The following is a 16,792-nucleotide window of genomic DNA, read 5'->3' as shown; positions in this document are numbered from 1 at the left end:
ATTGCGGTGGCTTCTCTCGTCGCAGAGCACGGGCTCTAGGCGCGCAGGCTTCAGTAGTTGTGGCGTGCGGGCTCAGTAATTGTGGCTCGCAGGCTCTAGAGCGCAGGCTCAGTAGCTGGCACAGGCTTAGTTGCTCCGCGGCATGTGGGATCTTCCCGGATCAGGGCTTGAACCCATGTCCCCTGCATTGGCAGGCAAAGAATTCTTAACCACTGCACCACCAGGAAAGTCCCTCCCTCAGCATTTAAAACATCTTCTCTGCAGTGTTCTGGGTCAGCCTTACCTGAGCTTGTAGTTTGGTGGGATCCCACCTCCTATTAGATTCTTCACCTTGGACAGGCTTTGACCTTGACTTCTACCTGCTTGTCCCAATAAGGCTACAAATAGGAAATCCAAGTTTGTTCACATCAGCAAATACCCTCAGAGCAAAAGTGGCTTCAGGGCCCCATGGGCCTTTCCCTTAAATTTTTGGCTGAGTATATCCTTAACTGTATTTTATTGGATATTTGATGCTTTTCAGATTTTTTTTACTTCTGGTTTTCAGCAGGAGAGTCCAAATAATCTGGCCTTCCCGCTATAGGAAACCAAAAATCCCACAAAACCAAGCCAAGATTCAAACCCAGGTTTCTTTGATTCTAAAATCTAAGTATTAAATAACTGCTATGAGATAGCCTAGTCTCTGGAAATTTTGATTCCTTGATAAGAATGTCAGAGACTGTTAGCCACCACTCAATATCCATTTTTCCTTCTTCTTTTAGTAAGTAATTATCTGAATATTTTAAAGCTTTAATTACAGGGATCTTTAGTAAGAGTTTTTTGTTGGACATAACGCACCCAACTAAAAGATTGCATTTCCCAGTCTCCTCTGCAGCCCTTCCACGTGGCTAAAGTTCTGACCAGTAAGATGTGCACAGAAGTACACTGTGGTACTTCTGGGAGGCAAGGGACTTCCTTTCCTGCAAAATGGTGATGGGTGGAGTTCCAGCAGCCATCTTGGACCATGAGGATGAGGGCCACAACCAAAGAATAATGGAATAGTGGGCTAGAGGGAGCCTGGGTTCCCGATGACTTCAGGTCCACCATACCTGCCAAACGCTGGGTTTCTAAAGAAATAAAAACTACCTTGTTTGAGCATCTACTATTTTGAGATTTTCAAATCTGAAACGACACATGGTGAAGAGTCAAAAATAATCTCAGGCTAAGGGACTCGGCTAAGGATTCTTCTCTCAACTTTTTCCATTTCACCATGCACTGGCCCATGACTCCCTTCTCTCCCAAACCCCTTCCCTGAACAACACACAAACCAGTCTGGGCCCAGCCTTATAAATACTGATTTTATAGAAAGGACCAATTCAAAATTGGTCAGATGCCACACATTAGAAGCTTTCCAGAACCACAAGGATGAAAAACCAAAACCAAAACCAAACAAAAAAACAACAAAAACACATCTCAGAACAAACAAAAATACCCCAGATCAAACTGCCTGAAGGTCAAGGTCTTGGCTGACCAAAGGCTTCTAAAGAAACACATGTGGATGGGGGGGGGGTGGAGAGACCCCAACACCTGAACAAGTACCCAGAGTGGAAGGAAAAACAACCCAGAAATTCAAACCCACAGTCCCTGCCCACCGGCCCCCCACGCTGTCCAGAGCGAGGCAAAGGGCTTCACAGCTTTTTTGCAGGGGGGAGGGGGGAGAGTCATGGCAATAGCTTAAATAGTGGGAGGAGGAGAATTTTTACACTTCAACTTTTTTCTCCTCTTCCTCTTTAGGGGAAGTAGAGAGACTGATAGCTTGAGGTTAAGGAGAAAACTGATTTTTATTGTTTTAATGGGGAAAACGTCTAGAAATGGCAGGTGGCCATGAAAACTGCCAAATGTGATCTGTGATCTGATGGCCCCAATTCCTAAAGAGGAGGTGAACCCTGGTGTAGTAGGTTAGGAAGGGTACCAACCGTGGGTGCTGCAGCCTCTTGGGAAAAAAAAAAAACAGCTCCAGAGAGAAAGAATTGGGGGGAGGGAACGGAAGGGGGCCAGAATGGGGGAACCCTTAAGTAGTACCAAAATTAGCTGCCGTCTGCTCCCTGCTTGTAGGTCCCTGGGGTATGAAGAGTGGCAGGGAGGGCGCTGGGGCTGAATGGAGAAGAAATTGAGATGCTGATAAAAAAACACCCTACTTGAGGGTCTGAAGAGTAGAAAACCAGTGGGGGTCAATCAGAGTGCTTTCTTGGGTCATCCCCCGAACACCATCGCAGTTCTGGAGGGGGATCAACGCTGCCTGGGCTGAGGGTATGGGCTGGTGACCCAGTTCTGACCCTCGGCTCCCAGGGGGAGGCGGTGTGGGTGGGCATGGTGGGCTCTTCCCCCCCCTCCCCCGGCTTCACCTCCCCTCCTCCCGGCCAGCCCGGCCGCCCCCACCGCCTGGCCCATTGCAGGGCAACACCCAGTTGTTATCGTGCAGACCCAGGCGGCAGCCGGGCGTCTCGCGATCGGCTCGGCGGCAGCACATCCAGTAGGAACGTCCATAAGGCAGGTCGTGGTGGTAGGGCTTGGGGTGCCAGCGGCAGAGCGACACATCGCCCTTCTCGTATCTCTTGCGGCACTGCTTGCAAGGGTCATCGCGGTAGAGCGGGTCGCGGCTCCAGCGCGAGTCTGTGGCCCGCACGCCGAACGCCTCAATGATGCCCTTGAAGTGGTGGCAGGTGCACTTGAGGGCCGCCAGGGCCCGCGTGGGCAGGAAGCTGAAGATCTTGACCAGCACGTGCTCGGGCAGCAGCAGCATGTACTGTCGCGGCTCCAGCAACCGCTGGATCTTGAAGCGGATTTCCAGGAAGTCGTGCGACACGTGCCGGTACAGGCGGCACAGGGAGGTGTCCACCGTCCCCTCAGCATCGTCCGGGCCGGGTGCAGTGGCGGGTGAGTCGGCTGGCGGTGGCTCGGGGGGCCCATCCGGTCCCCGGGTCTGGAGGAAGAAGAGCTGGCCAGGCGGGGGTGGCTCCTCGGGGCTGACGGTCAGGCACACCGTCTCCTCCTTCACGTTTTTGGTACCATCCTTGCCGAAGAAGATGCACTCATCCACCACCCCCGTCACCACCACATCCACATGGAAGCCTGACGCGCCACAGTCCCGGGCAGGGGGTGGAGGGGGGGCCGGGGGAGTGTCCTCGGGCCTGGCAGGGGCTGGGGTCTCACCCTCGCTGGCTTCATCCGCCCTAGCCAGCAGAAACTCCACATTGCTGGGGAGGGCATCCCGAGAGGGGCTGATGAGCTGGTACAGGTCGCAGGTGATCTTGTCCTTGGCCCGGGCCCCAGGACCCGGGCTGCCAGGGTAGGCACAACCCGGCCGGCCCCCACTCCCGTTGGGCAAGCTGCCATCCGGTGCACGGGGCTCTCGGCTGTTGGAGATCCGGAAGGCGATGCGCACCTCCCCGGGTCCTGGCCCGGGCCGCTCCTCCTTGCGGAGGCCTTTGGCTGGAGGGTTGTCCCGCTGAGCCTCGAAGTGGGCCACAGCCTCCGCCACACGGCTGCAGTCCCCGCCACCAGACCGCCGTTCGGACCCCAGCCCCTTGGCAGGCCCACCCTGCTCGGCCGACACGTAGACCACAGGCGCTGGGGTGCTCGGGCGCGGGTAGCTCTGCAGGGCCAGGGCGGCCCGCTGTTCCACCAAGGCCACCATCTCGGCCACAGAGAGCAGGTCCACATCCTCACTGGCTGAGGCTGGGGCCCCCTCGGCAGCAGGGGGCCCGTCTTGACCCCCTGGGTCCGGAGGAGCCTTCGTAGGCTCAAGACAGCGCCTCCTCCGCTTGGCCTTGGAGCTGTCACTACCCCAGTGCCCCTTGACCTTCATGGAGCTGGCCCGGCTGCCTCCACCGCACTGGTGGGCCACAAAGAAGGCCACCTTCTCCTTTGTATTCCCGGGCTTTATAACATACCATGTGTCCAGCAGGACTCGACCCTCGTCGCCAGCAGCGGCTGCTGAAAGGAGCGGGGCAGGCTGGGAGGCAGGAGCCTCCGTGGCCAAGGCTGGGGGTGTGTTTTCTGAGTGGGCAGGGCCATGGTCTGGCTCCGCCCCCCCGCCTGGCTCAGGGCAGGCCGACGGCTTGAGGGCTGCAGAAGGCGGGCGCGGCTGGTTCTGGGAATAGGTGCCAAAGGGCCGGGGGCACCACAGCTGGAAGGGAAGGAGGCCCCCTCGGTCCATTCTGGGGAATGGTGGCAGACAGGCGGGGGTTCACCACATCTCAGGACCTGAATGGCGGTGGGGGGCTCCACAGGCCACCTGGAGACAGGGAAGAGGAGGTTGGGGAGCTGGGGAACGGCCTGCCCTCCCAGTACCCCACTGACCTCAACGTTTCCTGACCTGAGGGGACAGACCAAACTAGACCACTGAGATCCTGTTCCCGCCCCCCTGGCACAGGTGAGCAAATGGAAGGGTGCAGAGGGGATAGGACCTGCTCCTGTAAAACTCAGAGTGTGACCGGAGCTGGCAGTTTGCTCCAACCCTCCGCCGTCTCACAGCCTGACTGGGTTCACTCATGATCCAGAGGCCTCCTGCTGCCGTAACTTTTTAAACAGAAATGAAAGTACCAACTGACAGCTCCTCCTTTTTCTATTTGCTCACCTAGTAAACAAGTTCCTGAAAAGACAAGAATTCCCAGCCCTACCCACAGCTACTGCGGCTTGAGCCCAGAGGATGCAGCAACAAGGTAGGCTGGGCAGGGGAAGAAAATCAGAGGTCGGAGACAGAGAGGTCCTTAAGAATTCAGCTCCTCACTTTGCTTGGGTCGTGAGGCTCTTGAAGGATCCCTTAAAGCTGTGTATCCTCACCCAGAAAGATGCACACACTTGCACCAAGACTGGGCAGGTAATTCCCTTAAGCACAAACGCAGACCCTTGGGATGAGAAGGCCTTTCTAGTCTAGTTTCCTCAAGTTGCTCACAACTTGCTGAGTTTGAGGCTCAGAGTGGGGAAGGCTTACATAGTGTAACACCAGGCCCTCAAACTTGTTTTCCAGACTTTTCAATTTAGGGCTTGTAACAGTGACCGTTTTATTTTGCAATGACTTTGTGTGCGTGACCTAATCTGGAAGCAATTTTGCTAATGACTCTGACACGACCACGTTCCACTGCAGGACCAACAGTCTCAATCCCTCAGTCTCAATCCTTCCCTGGCCCATTTCCCTCCAGACATCTTGAAACCAAAATACCCTTCAGGGCTTCCCTGGTGGCCCAGTGGTTAAGAATCCGCCTGCCAATGCAGGGGACACGGGTTCGACCCCTGGTCCGGGAAGATCCCACATGCCGCGGAGCAACTAAGCCCGTGTGCCACAACTACTGAGCCTGCGTGCCACAACTACTGAGCCCGCGCGCCTAGAGCCTGTGCTCCGCAACAAGAGAAGCCACAATGAGAAGCCCGCACACTACAACAAAGAGTAGCCCCCGCTCGCCGCAACTAGAGAAAGCCTGCGTGCAGCAATGAAGACCCAACGCAGCCAAAAATAAAAATAAATTTAAAAAACAAACAAACAAACAAAAAACCCCCAACACAATACCCTTCAAACATCGAAACTTCCACATGCTTACAGACTGGTAAAAGTAGTTTGCTGACTCCTGGTCAGACTATTTTGAGCCACGGGCCAAATCTGGCCCACTGCCTGCCTCTGCAAATAAAGTTTTATTGAAACATGTTCATTTGTTTATGACTGCTTTCATGCTATCGTGGCAGAGTTCAGTAGTGGCAACAGAGAACATATGGCCTGCAAAGCCTAAAATACTCATTATCTGGCACTTTATGGAAAAAGTTTGCTGACCTCTGCAGTATATATGGTCCCTCTAAATTCAGGCAATACCACAGATACCACTAAATCACCATTTACTTCATAGCCCTGTAGACACCATTCAAGATCTAGACAGCCTCCAAACATCCACAGACCCCAGAAACAGAAAGTCCTAATCCTAAATATCCTTGCCCCCTGTAATCTTCAATCCCACCTACCCCAATACTTACAGCCCCTGCTGAAATGCCAGTTTCTTGCTTAAAAAAACAACGACAACAAAAATGCCACACAACCCCTAAAACCTATAGAAGGCTAAGTTTACCAACCACCAACACATCTAAAACGTCCAGGAATAGAAGCTACCACATCAAAGGCCATTCATTCTCTATAGATGCAAATGTATCCTGACTTAAAATATCCAGACGCTCTCAAATCCTGCTCTAAACTTCTAAAAATATCCCCTCCAGCACAGAAAGCCTCAATCTCAAGGAACCCCTCACAGATCCCATGCCTAACCAAGAACTCAAACACACACAGCAATTTCCCAACCTCACAGATGACCCAAAAGACCAGTTTCCTGAAATCCTATACTCACCTCAAACTCTTTCTAAACCTCCACATGTATTCCCTAATTCCACAGAAGCCCCCCAACCGCAAAACAACTCACTAAAGCATAAAAGCTCCGTAACACATAAAACTAATCCCAAACCAGATATTTCTCAAAAGCCAAAAGAACCTCCAAAATACTCCCAAAGAAACCTTACAAAATGTTAATAAGCAGACATGAGTTTATGGCATGCAAGCTGGCAGCTTACTGGGTACTGTTCTAACAACTCCTGCTAATCCTCCCCCGTCCCTAGGAAGCAGGTAGTGTTATCAGTCCGTTTCCAGATGAGGCACAGAAAGGTTAAATCCCATGTCCGGAGACAATCAGGTAGAAAGTCGGGAGAGCCGAAAGCCCACGCATTCTGGGTCCAGAATTGGTACTCTTGGGCTCTTTTCTTTGCTTCTCAGTCTCTCCGTGGCTCCCCAAATCCTATACCCACCAAACACCCCAATCCACAAGGGAGATCCCCTACAACACAACCGAACCTTCCACACTACAACAGAACGGAAACCGAAATCCCAAGGTGCCCCCTAAACTCAAGGGAACCCCAAAGTATGCCCACACGCACGCAAGAATGTCCCCAAGCCCCCCAAATTTGGCCTCCCCGGAATCCGCCAACCCCTGGGGCTACCCTCGAAACCGAAACACGCCCCCAAAGCGCCCCCACCGGCGAGCCCCGCCCCCCCCCGCGGCGGGAGAAAGTGGCTGCACACACACGCGTGCGCACGAGTGGGAAGAGGGCCCGCCCCCTCGCTCCTTCCCTCCGGCTGTCGCGCGGGCGGGCACCCGACTAATTTCCCTCCGCCCCTTTGTTGACAGACGCGCGCGTGAGGCCCCCAGCCAATGAGCGGCGGCCGTTCGGGGCCATGCCCATATAAGGAAGGCCTTGGCGAAGGGGCCCAACTTCGGAGGGAGGAGTAGGCGAGAGGTGACGAAGTGGGGTGTGGAAACAGCCGAGTGCAAGAGAGCGTGAAACAACTCCCAACTTTCTGCTAAACGGAGGGACAAGGCCAGGACCGAGGCCACAGCATTCAAGGAGAGGTTTATTACGACGTTTCCTCTAAACAGGAGCCTTGATTGACAGTTGAGATTTAAAGGGCCAAGCAATTTAGGGATTGAGACTCCAGGGCGGAAGGAAGGGGGCAGAAAGATCTGAAAGTGCCTAGCTTTGGTAGGGAGCCCTGGGGGGCGAGATTTCCTGCGGGGGAAGCTGGGCAGCGGGATCACCTAACCCTGAAAAACAAATGCGCAGAACCCTGCGATGGCTCCCGCGGCACTGAGTCTAAGCCTCTGGGCCTGGCATTCAAGGCTCAGGCCGTGTGGCCAAAAGGACCTCTCCGGCCAGCCCTTACAACCAGGCGCCGCAAATCTGACTCTTGAGTTGGTACAATAAAAGACTATGAAATACCTCAATAATGTTTTTTTAATATTGATTACCTGTTAAAATGGTACTATTTAGGATATAATTGAGTTAAAATACTTAAAATTAACTTCATCTCCTTCTTTTGACTTTTAAAATGTGGCTACTAGAAGACTTTAAATTGCACGTAAGGCTCACTTTATATTTCTCTTGAACAGCACTGGCCTAGAACCTTTCAGTGCCAGGCAGACTCAAGAGACACTCAAAGGTGGCCCCACTGCAGGCATCTGTCCATCCCCACCACCCTGCCTGCTACCAACCATCCCACACATCAGAGCCAGAAGGGTCTTCTAAAAGTATAAACCTGACCTTGTCCCTACCCTTCTCAGAACCTACCATAACTCCCCAGTGCCCTTGGGAAAAAGCCCAGATACCCCACCGGTCCAGCCTCGTCCTTCCCCACTCTTCCACACCCCCAGTGGACCCAGGTAAGCACCTGATCTGGCATACAGAGTAGTTAGGATACTGGGGCCCTGTCTGATCCTCGATAGGAGCTGTTATCTCCATTGTATAGATGAAGAAATTGAGGCAGGACAGGTTGCCTAACTAGCCCAAGGTCACACATAACTGGTGTGACTTCGAGTAGGGATATGAACCCAGGGAATCTGATTCTAGATTGCTGCGCTCTATTGTTTAATTATATATTCTCTGGGGTCTCAGCTCAGCCATCCCCTGCTCCAGGAAGCTAACCTCCCAGGCTGGGTCAGGCTCCACCTCTGGGCTCCCACACTGGCCTCCCTGCTGTCTATTTCTCAGAGTCACCAAGCTCTTTCCTTCCATAGTCTTCGCATCTGCTGTTTCCTCTCACTGGAATGCTTTTCCCCCAGATCTCCACATGGTTCAATCCCTTCTATCATTTGGGTCTTTGCTCAAATGTAACTTTAATGGGCCTGTATCTTTAACAGAGAGGCCTTCCCTGAGCTCCCTTCCTGGAAACCTCCCAACTGCCCAGAGGGGGACCTCTGGGTTCCCAAGTCCCAGCCCTGCCCACTCTTGAGTCATCACTGTCTAGAGATGGATCTGTCTCCTCCACTGGAGAGTGAACCCCCGGGAGGAGAGGAGGGAGGAAGGGTCAGAGGTATCATGCTCATCATGGTGACCCCAGCAACACTGCCCAGCATGGGACTGAATGGATCAAAGCTCCTTTTCCAGAGGCTCCATGTCGTAAACTCCATGAAGCCTGACAGTGTAAATTCTGTTTCACACCCAAGTATTCTATCTGTGTCCGAGGTCACTGGGGCAGAATTTTCTAACTTCCACACACTGAGCCCAGCACAAAGCCCTACGCTAAGACAGCTTTTAGAGAACGCTCCGTGAAGATCCATTTATTGTAAAACATCAGAAGCCAGAAAGACTGAAAATAAAAAGATGGGAAAAGACTGACCAGGCAAATATGAACCAAGAGTCAAGGAGAGGAGTGACATTGCTGTTTAAAAAAATAGTAACAACTGACAAAAGCAAAAGGTATTATTAGGGACAAAGATGGTGACAAAACAGACTGACCCATTATACACAAAAGTTCTCAACATACGTGCTCCTAATACTATGGCCTCAAAATACACAAAGCAAAAAACAACAGAATGACAAACAGTTTGGCAAATCCACAGATGTAATGGGACACCTTAATATACCTCTCCATAAGACATTGGTTGAAAAGATAAAATCAGTAAGGACCTGAACCACACAACCAGCACCCTCGCTGCAATGCCCCCGACAATTAGAGAATCCAGTTTTATATCCCTCATCTGACATTCTGAGGTCCTCCTGTGTGCTGGCCCTGGGTTGGATGCTGGGGATACAGAGATGACACTGAGTTCACCAGAAGGAGCTCATGGGAAAGGGGGCAGACATCCAAATAAACAATCATGGCCAACATGAATATATTACAGAGCAAATGATGATCACAACAGCAGTTAACATTGGAGCACTCACCGTGAGCCAGGCTTTGCTGTGAGTACTTTACAAATATTAACTCATTTAATTCTCACATCATCTTACTATTTTGCATCTCGTTTCAGGGATTAGGAAGTGGAGGCATAGAAGGGCTAAGTAATTGCTGTCGGACGCAGCTCTGTGGCTGAGCTTTGACTCCAAGAGTCTGGCTGACTCCAGAGTGCAAGCAGCTCATTCATTGAGTATACGGAGCACTTTTCCTGGATCATCTTGTTCCTGGATCATCTTGTTCAATCCGCAAGGCCTTTGCACTCTCTGTTCCCTATGCCTAGAATACTCTTCCCCAGGTATTCACAGGGCTCACCCCCTCCTCAGATCACCTTCATGGGACCTTCCTTTTTTTTTTTTTTTTTTAAACTTATTTTATTGAAGTATAGTTGATTTACAATGTTGTGTTAATTTCTACTGTACAGCAAAGTGATCCAGTTATACATATATACATATTCTTTTTTCATATTCTTTTCCGTTATGGTTGATCACAGGATATTGAATAGAGTTCCCTGTGCTATACAGCAGGACCTTATTGTTCACAAGACCTTCCTTGATTGAAAACTGCAGCCCCTGCCACAGACAGACATACACACTCTCCTTCCCTGATTTACTTTTCTCCTTAGCACGTGTTACTATCTAATACACTATAAACTTCATAAAGTTTACTGTCCGCTCCCCTCACTAAAATGAAAGCTCCCCCAAGGCTGATATTTTTGCCTAGTTTTTTTTTCACGGCTGTGTCACCAGCTTTTAGAACAGCGCCAAGCGGTTGGCTACTATTAGTGTGGTCCCCAGAGCGGCAGCCGCTGGGAGTGTGTTAGAAATGCAATCTTGGGCTCTGCCCTACACCCGCTGAATCAGAATGTGCACTTCAACAAGCTCTCTGGGGGACTGCAAGCGCGATTAAGTGTGAGAAGCAACGCCCGAGCACATCACAGGTGTGCAGTGCACATTTGTTTGAACAAACCCCTAACACTGCCATACTGTCTGCCTTCTGCACAGTTGCTACTGGGGACCTCTTGTGAAAAACTAGCTGGTCCAGCCGAGTCCACTGGTGGAAATCCTGCTCCCAGGACCAAGGTAGGATGCCACCTCCTCCAGGAGCTGTGCTAGTGCCCTCCTAAGCTACACAGGATCTCTTCCTCCTCAGGCCTCCTCTGGCAGCACCTGTCACCTGCCCTTGCTGAATGACAATAACCTGGGTGAGGGCCTCTCTCCCCTTCATCCTCTGGGTTTCTGGAAGGCTGGGACCTCTCCTCAAAGGTACAGCTGCTCCAGCCTCCGCATGTGGCTCCCTGGCCTGGTTTAGCTCTTCCGGCTCCATCCTTTCCATGGTAGCCAGAGAGAGCTTTCCAAACACAAATCAGACCACAGCACTCCCCTGTTGAAAATTCTTCCATGAGAGGTGCAAGTTGGCAAAACAAAATGAACGAACAAACAAACAAAACATGCCCAGGAACCGTTTCTCAGAAAGCTACTGGAGGATTTGCTTCACCACAGGAAGGAATAAACCAAGAAAAAGGAAGCTATCAGATCAAAGAAATAAGATCTAGCCCAGAAAAAGGCAAAAGGAAGGAATCCCCAGATGAAGGTAAAGGGAGCTCCAAGGAGGACAGCTGTGCAGCAGGTGGAGGGAGAACCTGCTTCTATCAATGCACAGAGAAAGGAGAAAGGCTGACAATTAACAAGCTGAGCCTGCCACTTGAGAAGCTGGAAACAGTAGCAACCACAGAATAAGCCAAAGAAGGAAGGAAAGGATAAAAAGCAGATGCCTGACTCCCCCACGCTGAGTCAGGGGATACCGCCCTCCCCCAACCTTGGGGTACCTCCATCCCATGGTCCGGGAGGTCAGGGTCGTGCCAGCACAGGGCTGGGCACAGAGTGGTGCCCAGGGAATGCACTTGCCCACTGCCAAACAGGCATCAGTGGCAGGACCCCGGGGCTCTGCTCCTGGTCCTCCTCCTTCTATCCTCCACTGTCTCTACCCCATCACCCCCACTACTACTTTGTCCGCAATCCTGATCCATCCATGTCCCTTTATTGGCTTTTTGGACTCAGGGTCTGCTGGTCTCTCTCCCCCTCTCAAGTTTCCCTTTCTGACTAACAGCTGATGGTAGGAATCATCCAAATCCTCAGGATCTAGAGATCCAGGGTGCAGACAGAATCCAGACAGGGCCTCCGAGCACCCCAGCTTTCCCACTTCTAGGGGTGTGACCGTAGGCAGGGTTTTTAATCCCTCTGTGCCTTGGTTTCCCCCACTGAAAAATACAGATAATCACAGTACCCACCCATGGGTTGGCTGCTGATTCACTGAGATCAACCCAGTAGAGCGCTCACTGCCAGCGAGGCACCAAGGAGGGGTTCAATACGAAGGCACCAGGATTATTAAGAAAAGGTGAGACAGAGAATTCCCTGGCAGTCCAGTGGTTAGGACTCCCCGCTTCCACTGCACGGGGCACAGGTTCGATCCCTGGTCGGGGAACTAAGATCCCGCAAGCTGCGCAGTGCGGCCAAAAAAAAAAGTGAGACTGCTGAAGAGTTATCACTGATGGAGCCAAAGACATCTCTCTTTATTTCACATTCTGAAATGAAACCGATCCTACTCCCCCACAATAATCAAAATATGGCCATGCCTTTGTTACTGTTGGGTATTGGGTCTCACCTAGTAATTAAACAGAATTTACAGAGCAGCTACTGGGTGCCAGACACTGTTCCAGGCATCGGGGACACGCAGGGCACAGGAGACAGAAATCCTTGTCCTCATGGATTGGAGAGAGGGGACAAGAAATAGATAGTAATTTTCAAGGTGCTACAGGGAAACAAACATACCAAGTGAGAGGGATGAGGAGTGTAAAGCGGGGGTTATGATCTTAATTGAGGGGTCAGGAGCAGGTGACAAGCCAAGTCTTTGAGAAAACCTGTGCTTTTAGGAATAACGCAGCTTTACCAGAGCCGCTAGAAATATACCATTCACAATGATAAAAAAAATATCATTTTGTATGAGTAAGCTTCAGATAAGCACAGGCTGAAAACACACTTAAGATGTGAAGAAATGGCAAAATAACTTGGAAAGGAGACACATTTTCTAAGAGAAACAAATAAAGGGGGAAAAAGGTGTCACATCACCCCGGGGCACCCAGATGTGACAAACTGGTACAGGGAAGAGTAAGAGGTTGGCAACTTTTCCCCAAACTAACAGGAGACCTGGAGATAAAAATGTACCTGGTACAGGCCCTGGCACATAGTAGGTGCTCTATCAACATGGTGGACTACTCAAGGGATGAACCCCCATTTTCCAGAAGAGGAAACTGAGGTCCAGAGGGGTTAAGTGACTTGTCCAAAGTCACATAGCTGGTGCGTGATGGAGCCAGGATTCAAATCTGGGTGTTCTGGTTCCAGAGCACATGTTCAATAAATTTTTCTTGAAAGAATAAAATTAATCAAAATACTTCACACTTAATAAGAGCTTAACATGCACTAGGCATTTTATACATGTGACCTCATCAACTGCTTACAAGAGCCTCACGGTTGGAATGTGCCCCCATTTTACATATGAGAAAACTGAGGCCCAGAGGGGGAAAGCAGCTTGGCCAAGGACACACAGCAGCAGAGATGGGGGACAGGAATGTGGTCCTATCTGACGCTGATGCTATTAACCATAAGCTTTCCTATCAGGGTCAGACAGTTTATGGGATAAACTCTGGAAGCCTCAAGACAAATGAACCAAACTGTTTCAAAATGATTGACAAAGTTGCCAAACTGCCCAGTGAGGTCCTAATGACCAAGAAGTTGGGAGAAAAAAGCACACAGTTGTTAGAAATATTTCATATTCACAGAAATACCTGGAGTTGGGCCAGGCTGGGCATTGGCAAGTGAAATATTTATATTTGGCTGGGGCTAGGAATGGGAATGGGGACAGACTGAGTTTCTGAGCACCCCCTCGGGGAGTCACCCTTGGGCTTGGGTGCCCAGGGGTAGAGGGTGGGGAACTACAAGAGTCAGGATATGGGAGGAACCTGGGAGAGAAAGGAAAGGCAACCTGGCTGATGTCTCCCTCGATGGTCCTTCTCTACTGCCCTCTCTCAGGTCTGCGTTTCCCATTCCCATTAAAAAAAACCTGACAACTCAGGTGTATAAAGCACTTACTCCAAGCACTTCACGTGCTTACCTGCCCGAACCCTCTAACCTTCCTAGGGATTCTGATCTCATTTTATAATTGAGGAGAGGCCAAAAGACTTGCCCGAGGTCACACAGCAAGTAAATGGCAGAACTAAAATTCAAACTGAGGACTGCTTCAGTTCTCAAGTCTCTGCCCTACTCATGACATTGTACTTCAGTACAAGGAGAGGAGAGTAAATTACAGTGGGGAGAGCACAGATTCTGAGCCAGGATGTCTAGGTTGGAATCCTGAGTCTATCGTTTAATGCTGGATGACCTTGGGAAAGTTGCTGAACCTCTCTGTGCCTCTGCTTCCTTTCTGTAGAATGGAGAAAATAACAGCACCTACAACTTAGGGGTGTTGTCAGAATTAAAGGACTTAATACATACAAGTAGCTAAGGACAGGGCCAGGCACTTCCTAAACAGTAAGTGTTAGCTGGAATCGACTGTGGGGAACCTGCCCCCTCCCGCCCCCGCATGTTTCTGAGCTGGGGTGTGCCCAGCTCAGTGCCAGGTTTTGAGAAAACGCCCCTGAGGCTGGACTAAAAAGGAGGGAATCCATTAGCACCTGTGACCCAGTCACATTCCTGGGGTGGGGAACTTCCCACCAACAGCTCTTACACTAAGGACTTACCCCGAGCCGGGATGACGATCTTATGAAGCCTCCTCTCTTCTCAGTGGCATGTTGTTCCCACAATAGATAAGGGCACTGAGTTTCAAAGAGGGGACACTTGCCCAGGTCACAAAGGAGTAGCAGAAGAAAAGATCTGAATGCTGGAATGTCCATACACATAATCCGCTACACTTTTCTAATCCCATTGGAGAAACGAGAGTGCAAAAGGTCGTCTTTATGGCCCCTGCTGGCCATATTATCCTACAGTTCTGTGACTGTCCAGTTTATCGGGAGTCTCTGGCTGGACTAAGCAAACTATCGCTACAGGCAGGCCTCTCATCTCATGCTCCGCACTCCACCCACAGTTCTGTATCCTAACCTACACACCACTCTACCACTGATTTCTCTCTTCCACCGTCTCAGCTTGCCCTCCTGCCCCCAATCCGATCCAGAGGCTCCAACCCACCGCATCCACAGCTGGCCTTTCCTTCGGAGCCTCCAGACCCCCTCATTCATCTAGCACTGACTCCCATGCCTTTCCACATCCCCTACGCTAAACCCCTCGAAATTGCCCCCTTCAGGGCCTCTGCCAGGACGCCCAGCCCCTTCTCCAACTCGGGACTCCTTTCCCCAGCTCTGAGCTCCCTCACAATCAATCCCAAAGCTCGACTCTCTCCCCACCTTCAAGACCCATCCCCAGCCCCCATTCTTCTACTATTCCCTCCGGCTCCCATTTCTCCCAATCCCCTCCCCCAAGCGATCTCCCCTCACCCAGCCCCTTCTTTAGCCCCTGCCTCTTCTCTCTCGCCGCAGGGTCCCGAACCCCCGCCCGGGTTCTCAAGCGCCCCCGGCCCCCTCTCGGGGTTCTCACCATCTCCCCGCGCTGCAGCTCCCTCGGCTACGCGGGTTTCCCCCACTCGCTCCTCTCCAGCCTCCCCTTCCGGGTTCCCGCCCCGAAGCCCGCTGGGAATTGGAGTCCGGGAGGCCACGGACTCCAACTCCCAGAAGGCAGCACGGTCAAGCTTGGAGGTGGGGAAGGAAGCAAACTGGGCGGGCTGAGGAAAAGAACGACTCTAACTCCCAGGAGGTAGAGAGGGGGCCTGACAGCGCAGGCGCACAGAGCGCCCCCGCCAGGCGCACTGGGAGTTGGAGTGCAGCCTCCTCCATTTTGGCCCGGGGCCCGTGGAAAAGGGATTGAGAAAACTGCAAAGGGGCGGTTTTTGTGAGGGGTGGAGAGGTGGGAAGAGCAAGTTTACCGATTTACTTAAACTGATTAACATAATAATTAACAGTGCCTTGTACTTTCTCAAACACTTTCCCATCCATTTCCCCCCCTGGTTTTCTTACCACCACCTCCTAATTTACAAATAAGGAAATTAGCCTTAAGCTTTAGGAGGGAGGATAGCTCCATGCACTAGAAATTTGTACATATCATAGAAGATTCACGAAGACAGGCACCTTTTTGTATCTTGTTCAAGCACACAGAAGAGTGTAAATAAATGTTGTGTAAATATCTATTGTATGTTAATTATACGCCAGACACTCTGCACAGAACCCAAGAATTATCCCAAATTTATAAAAACTAAGGCAGAAAGAATTGAGATTCTTCTCCAGGGCAACACAGCAAGAAAGTGATTTGAACTGAAATGTGTTGGACCCCAGGGCCTCTGCTCTCCACTAGTTTGCTAGATCGTCTCCCCTTAAGCTATATTTTCCTGTCCATCCTCCTCACGGGCCATGAGAGTGAACTTTCTAAAATGGAAAGTTTTCTATAAGGAACATAACAACTTCATGAGGGGAACTGCTATTAAGGCTCGATTCCAATGGCCCTCCTCTGAATCTTTTCTCAATTTATCTCTCTTTAATGCAGCCTCTGCCTCACTGGATTCTCACGGTCTGTGAGCCTTCCCAACTGCACTGGGAAGACTTTGGCTGAATTCCTAACTTCTAGCATAGCGCTTGTCACACAGTAGGCCCTCATTAAACATGCGCTAAAGGGAAAAGTTGGCAACCGGACACCAGAGGTTGGGAAGGGAGACTGGTCACATCTCCCTTGCGTCCGGAGAATTGGCAGTTAGGGAGACCCCGACTCCTCATTAGGCTCCACTGGCTCGGGACCTCAGAAGTGGCCTGGGGGCGGGGCCTGAGGGGGCGGCACCTGCCGAAAAGGCGGGCAGCTGAGCGAGCGCTGATTGGTCGGCACTTTGGCGCGCACCGGCAAAGAGTGTGTCAGGAGGCGCGAGGCCAGGCTAGCGCTGTGCTGGAAGACAGGGCCTTCC

General features: G+C 51.3%; 1 protein-coding gene across 9 annotated transcripts; it reads right to left on the bottom strand.

Annotated features, from left to right (window-relative positions):
* Positions 1-30: 30 nt before the first annotated feature.
* Positions 31-16,719, bottom strand: FBXO46 (F-box protein 46). Of its 9 annotated transcripts, none has more exons than XM_082437623.1 (3): positions 15,385-16,719; positions 14,535-14,709; positions 1,315-4,273 (listed from the first exon to the last, which is right to left on the bottom strand). In XM_082437623.1, the coding sequence occupies exon 3, from the start codon at positions 4,193-4,195 to the stop codon at positions 2,378-2,380; it is 1,818 nt and encodes a 605-aa protein (XP_082293749.1). In that variant the 5' UTR covers positions 4,196-4,273; positions 14,535-14,709; positions 15,385-16,719; the 3' UTR covers positions 1,315-2,377. The 9 variants fall into 9 exon arrangements, 6 of the variants coding, with proteins under 6 accessions (XP_082293749.1, XP_082293750.1, XP_082293751.1 ...); XM_082437624.1 differs by having other exon boundaries at positions 14,535-14,674; XM_082437625.1 differs by having other exon boundaries at positions 14,535-14,630.
* Positions 16,720-16,792: the final 73 nt, after the last annotated feature.

Source organism: Balaenoptera physalus (genome assembly GCF_965194825.1).
Source record: "Balaenoptera physalus genome assembly, chromosome: 19".
Lineage (NCBI taxonomy): Eukaryota > Metazoa > Chordata > Mammalia > Artiodactyla > Balaenopteridae > Balaenoptera > Balaenoptera physalus.
The sequence above is the reverse complement of the archived record's forward strand: the minus strand, read 5'-3'. Positions and strand labels throughout refer to the sequence as shown.

Coding starts and splice junctions, on each gene's coding strand:
- FBXO46 (XM_082437623.1), bottom strand. CDS start 4,195: ATGGACCGAGGGGGCCTCCTTCCCTTCCAGCTGTGGTGCCCCCGGCCC.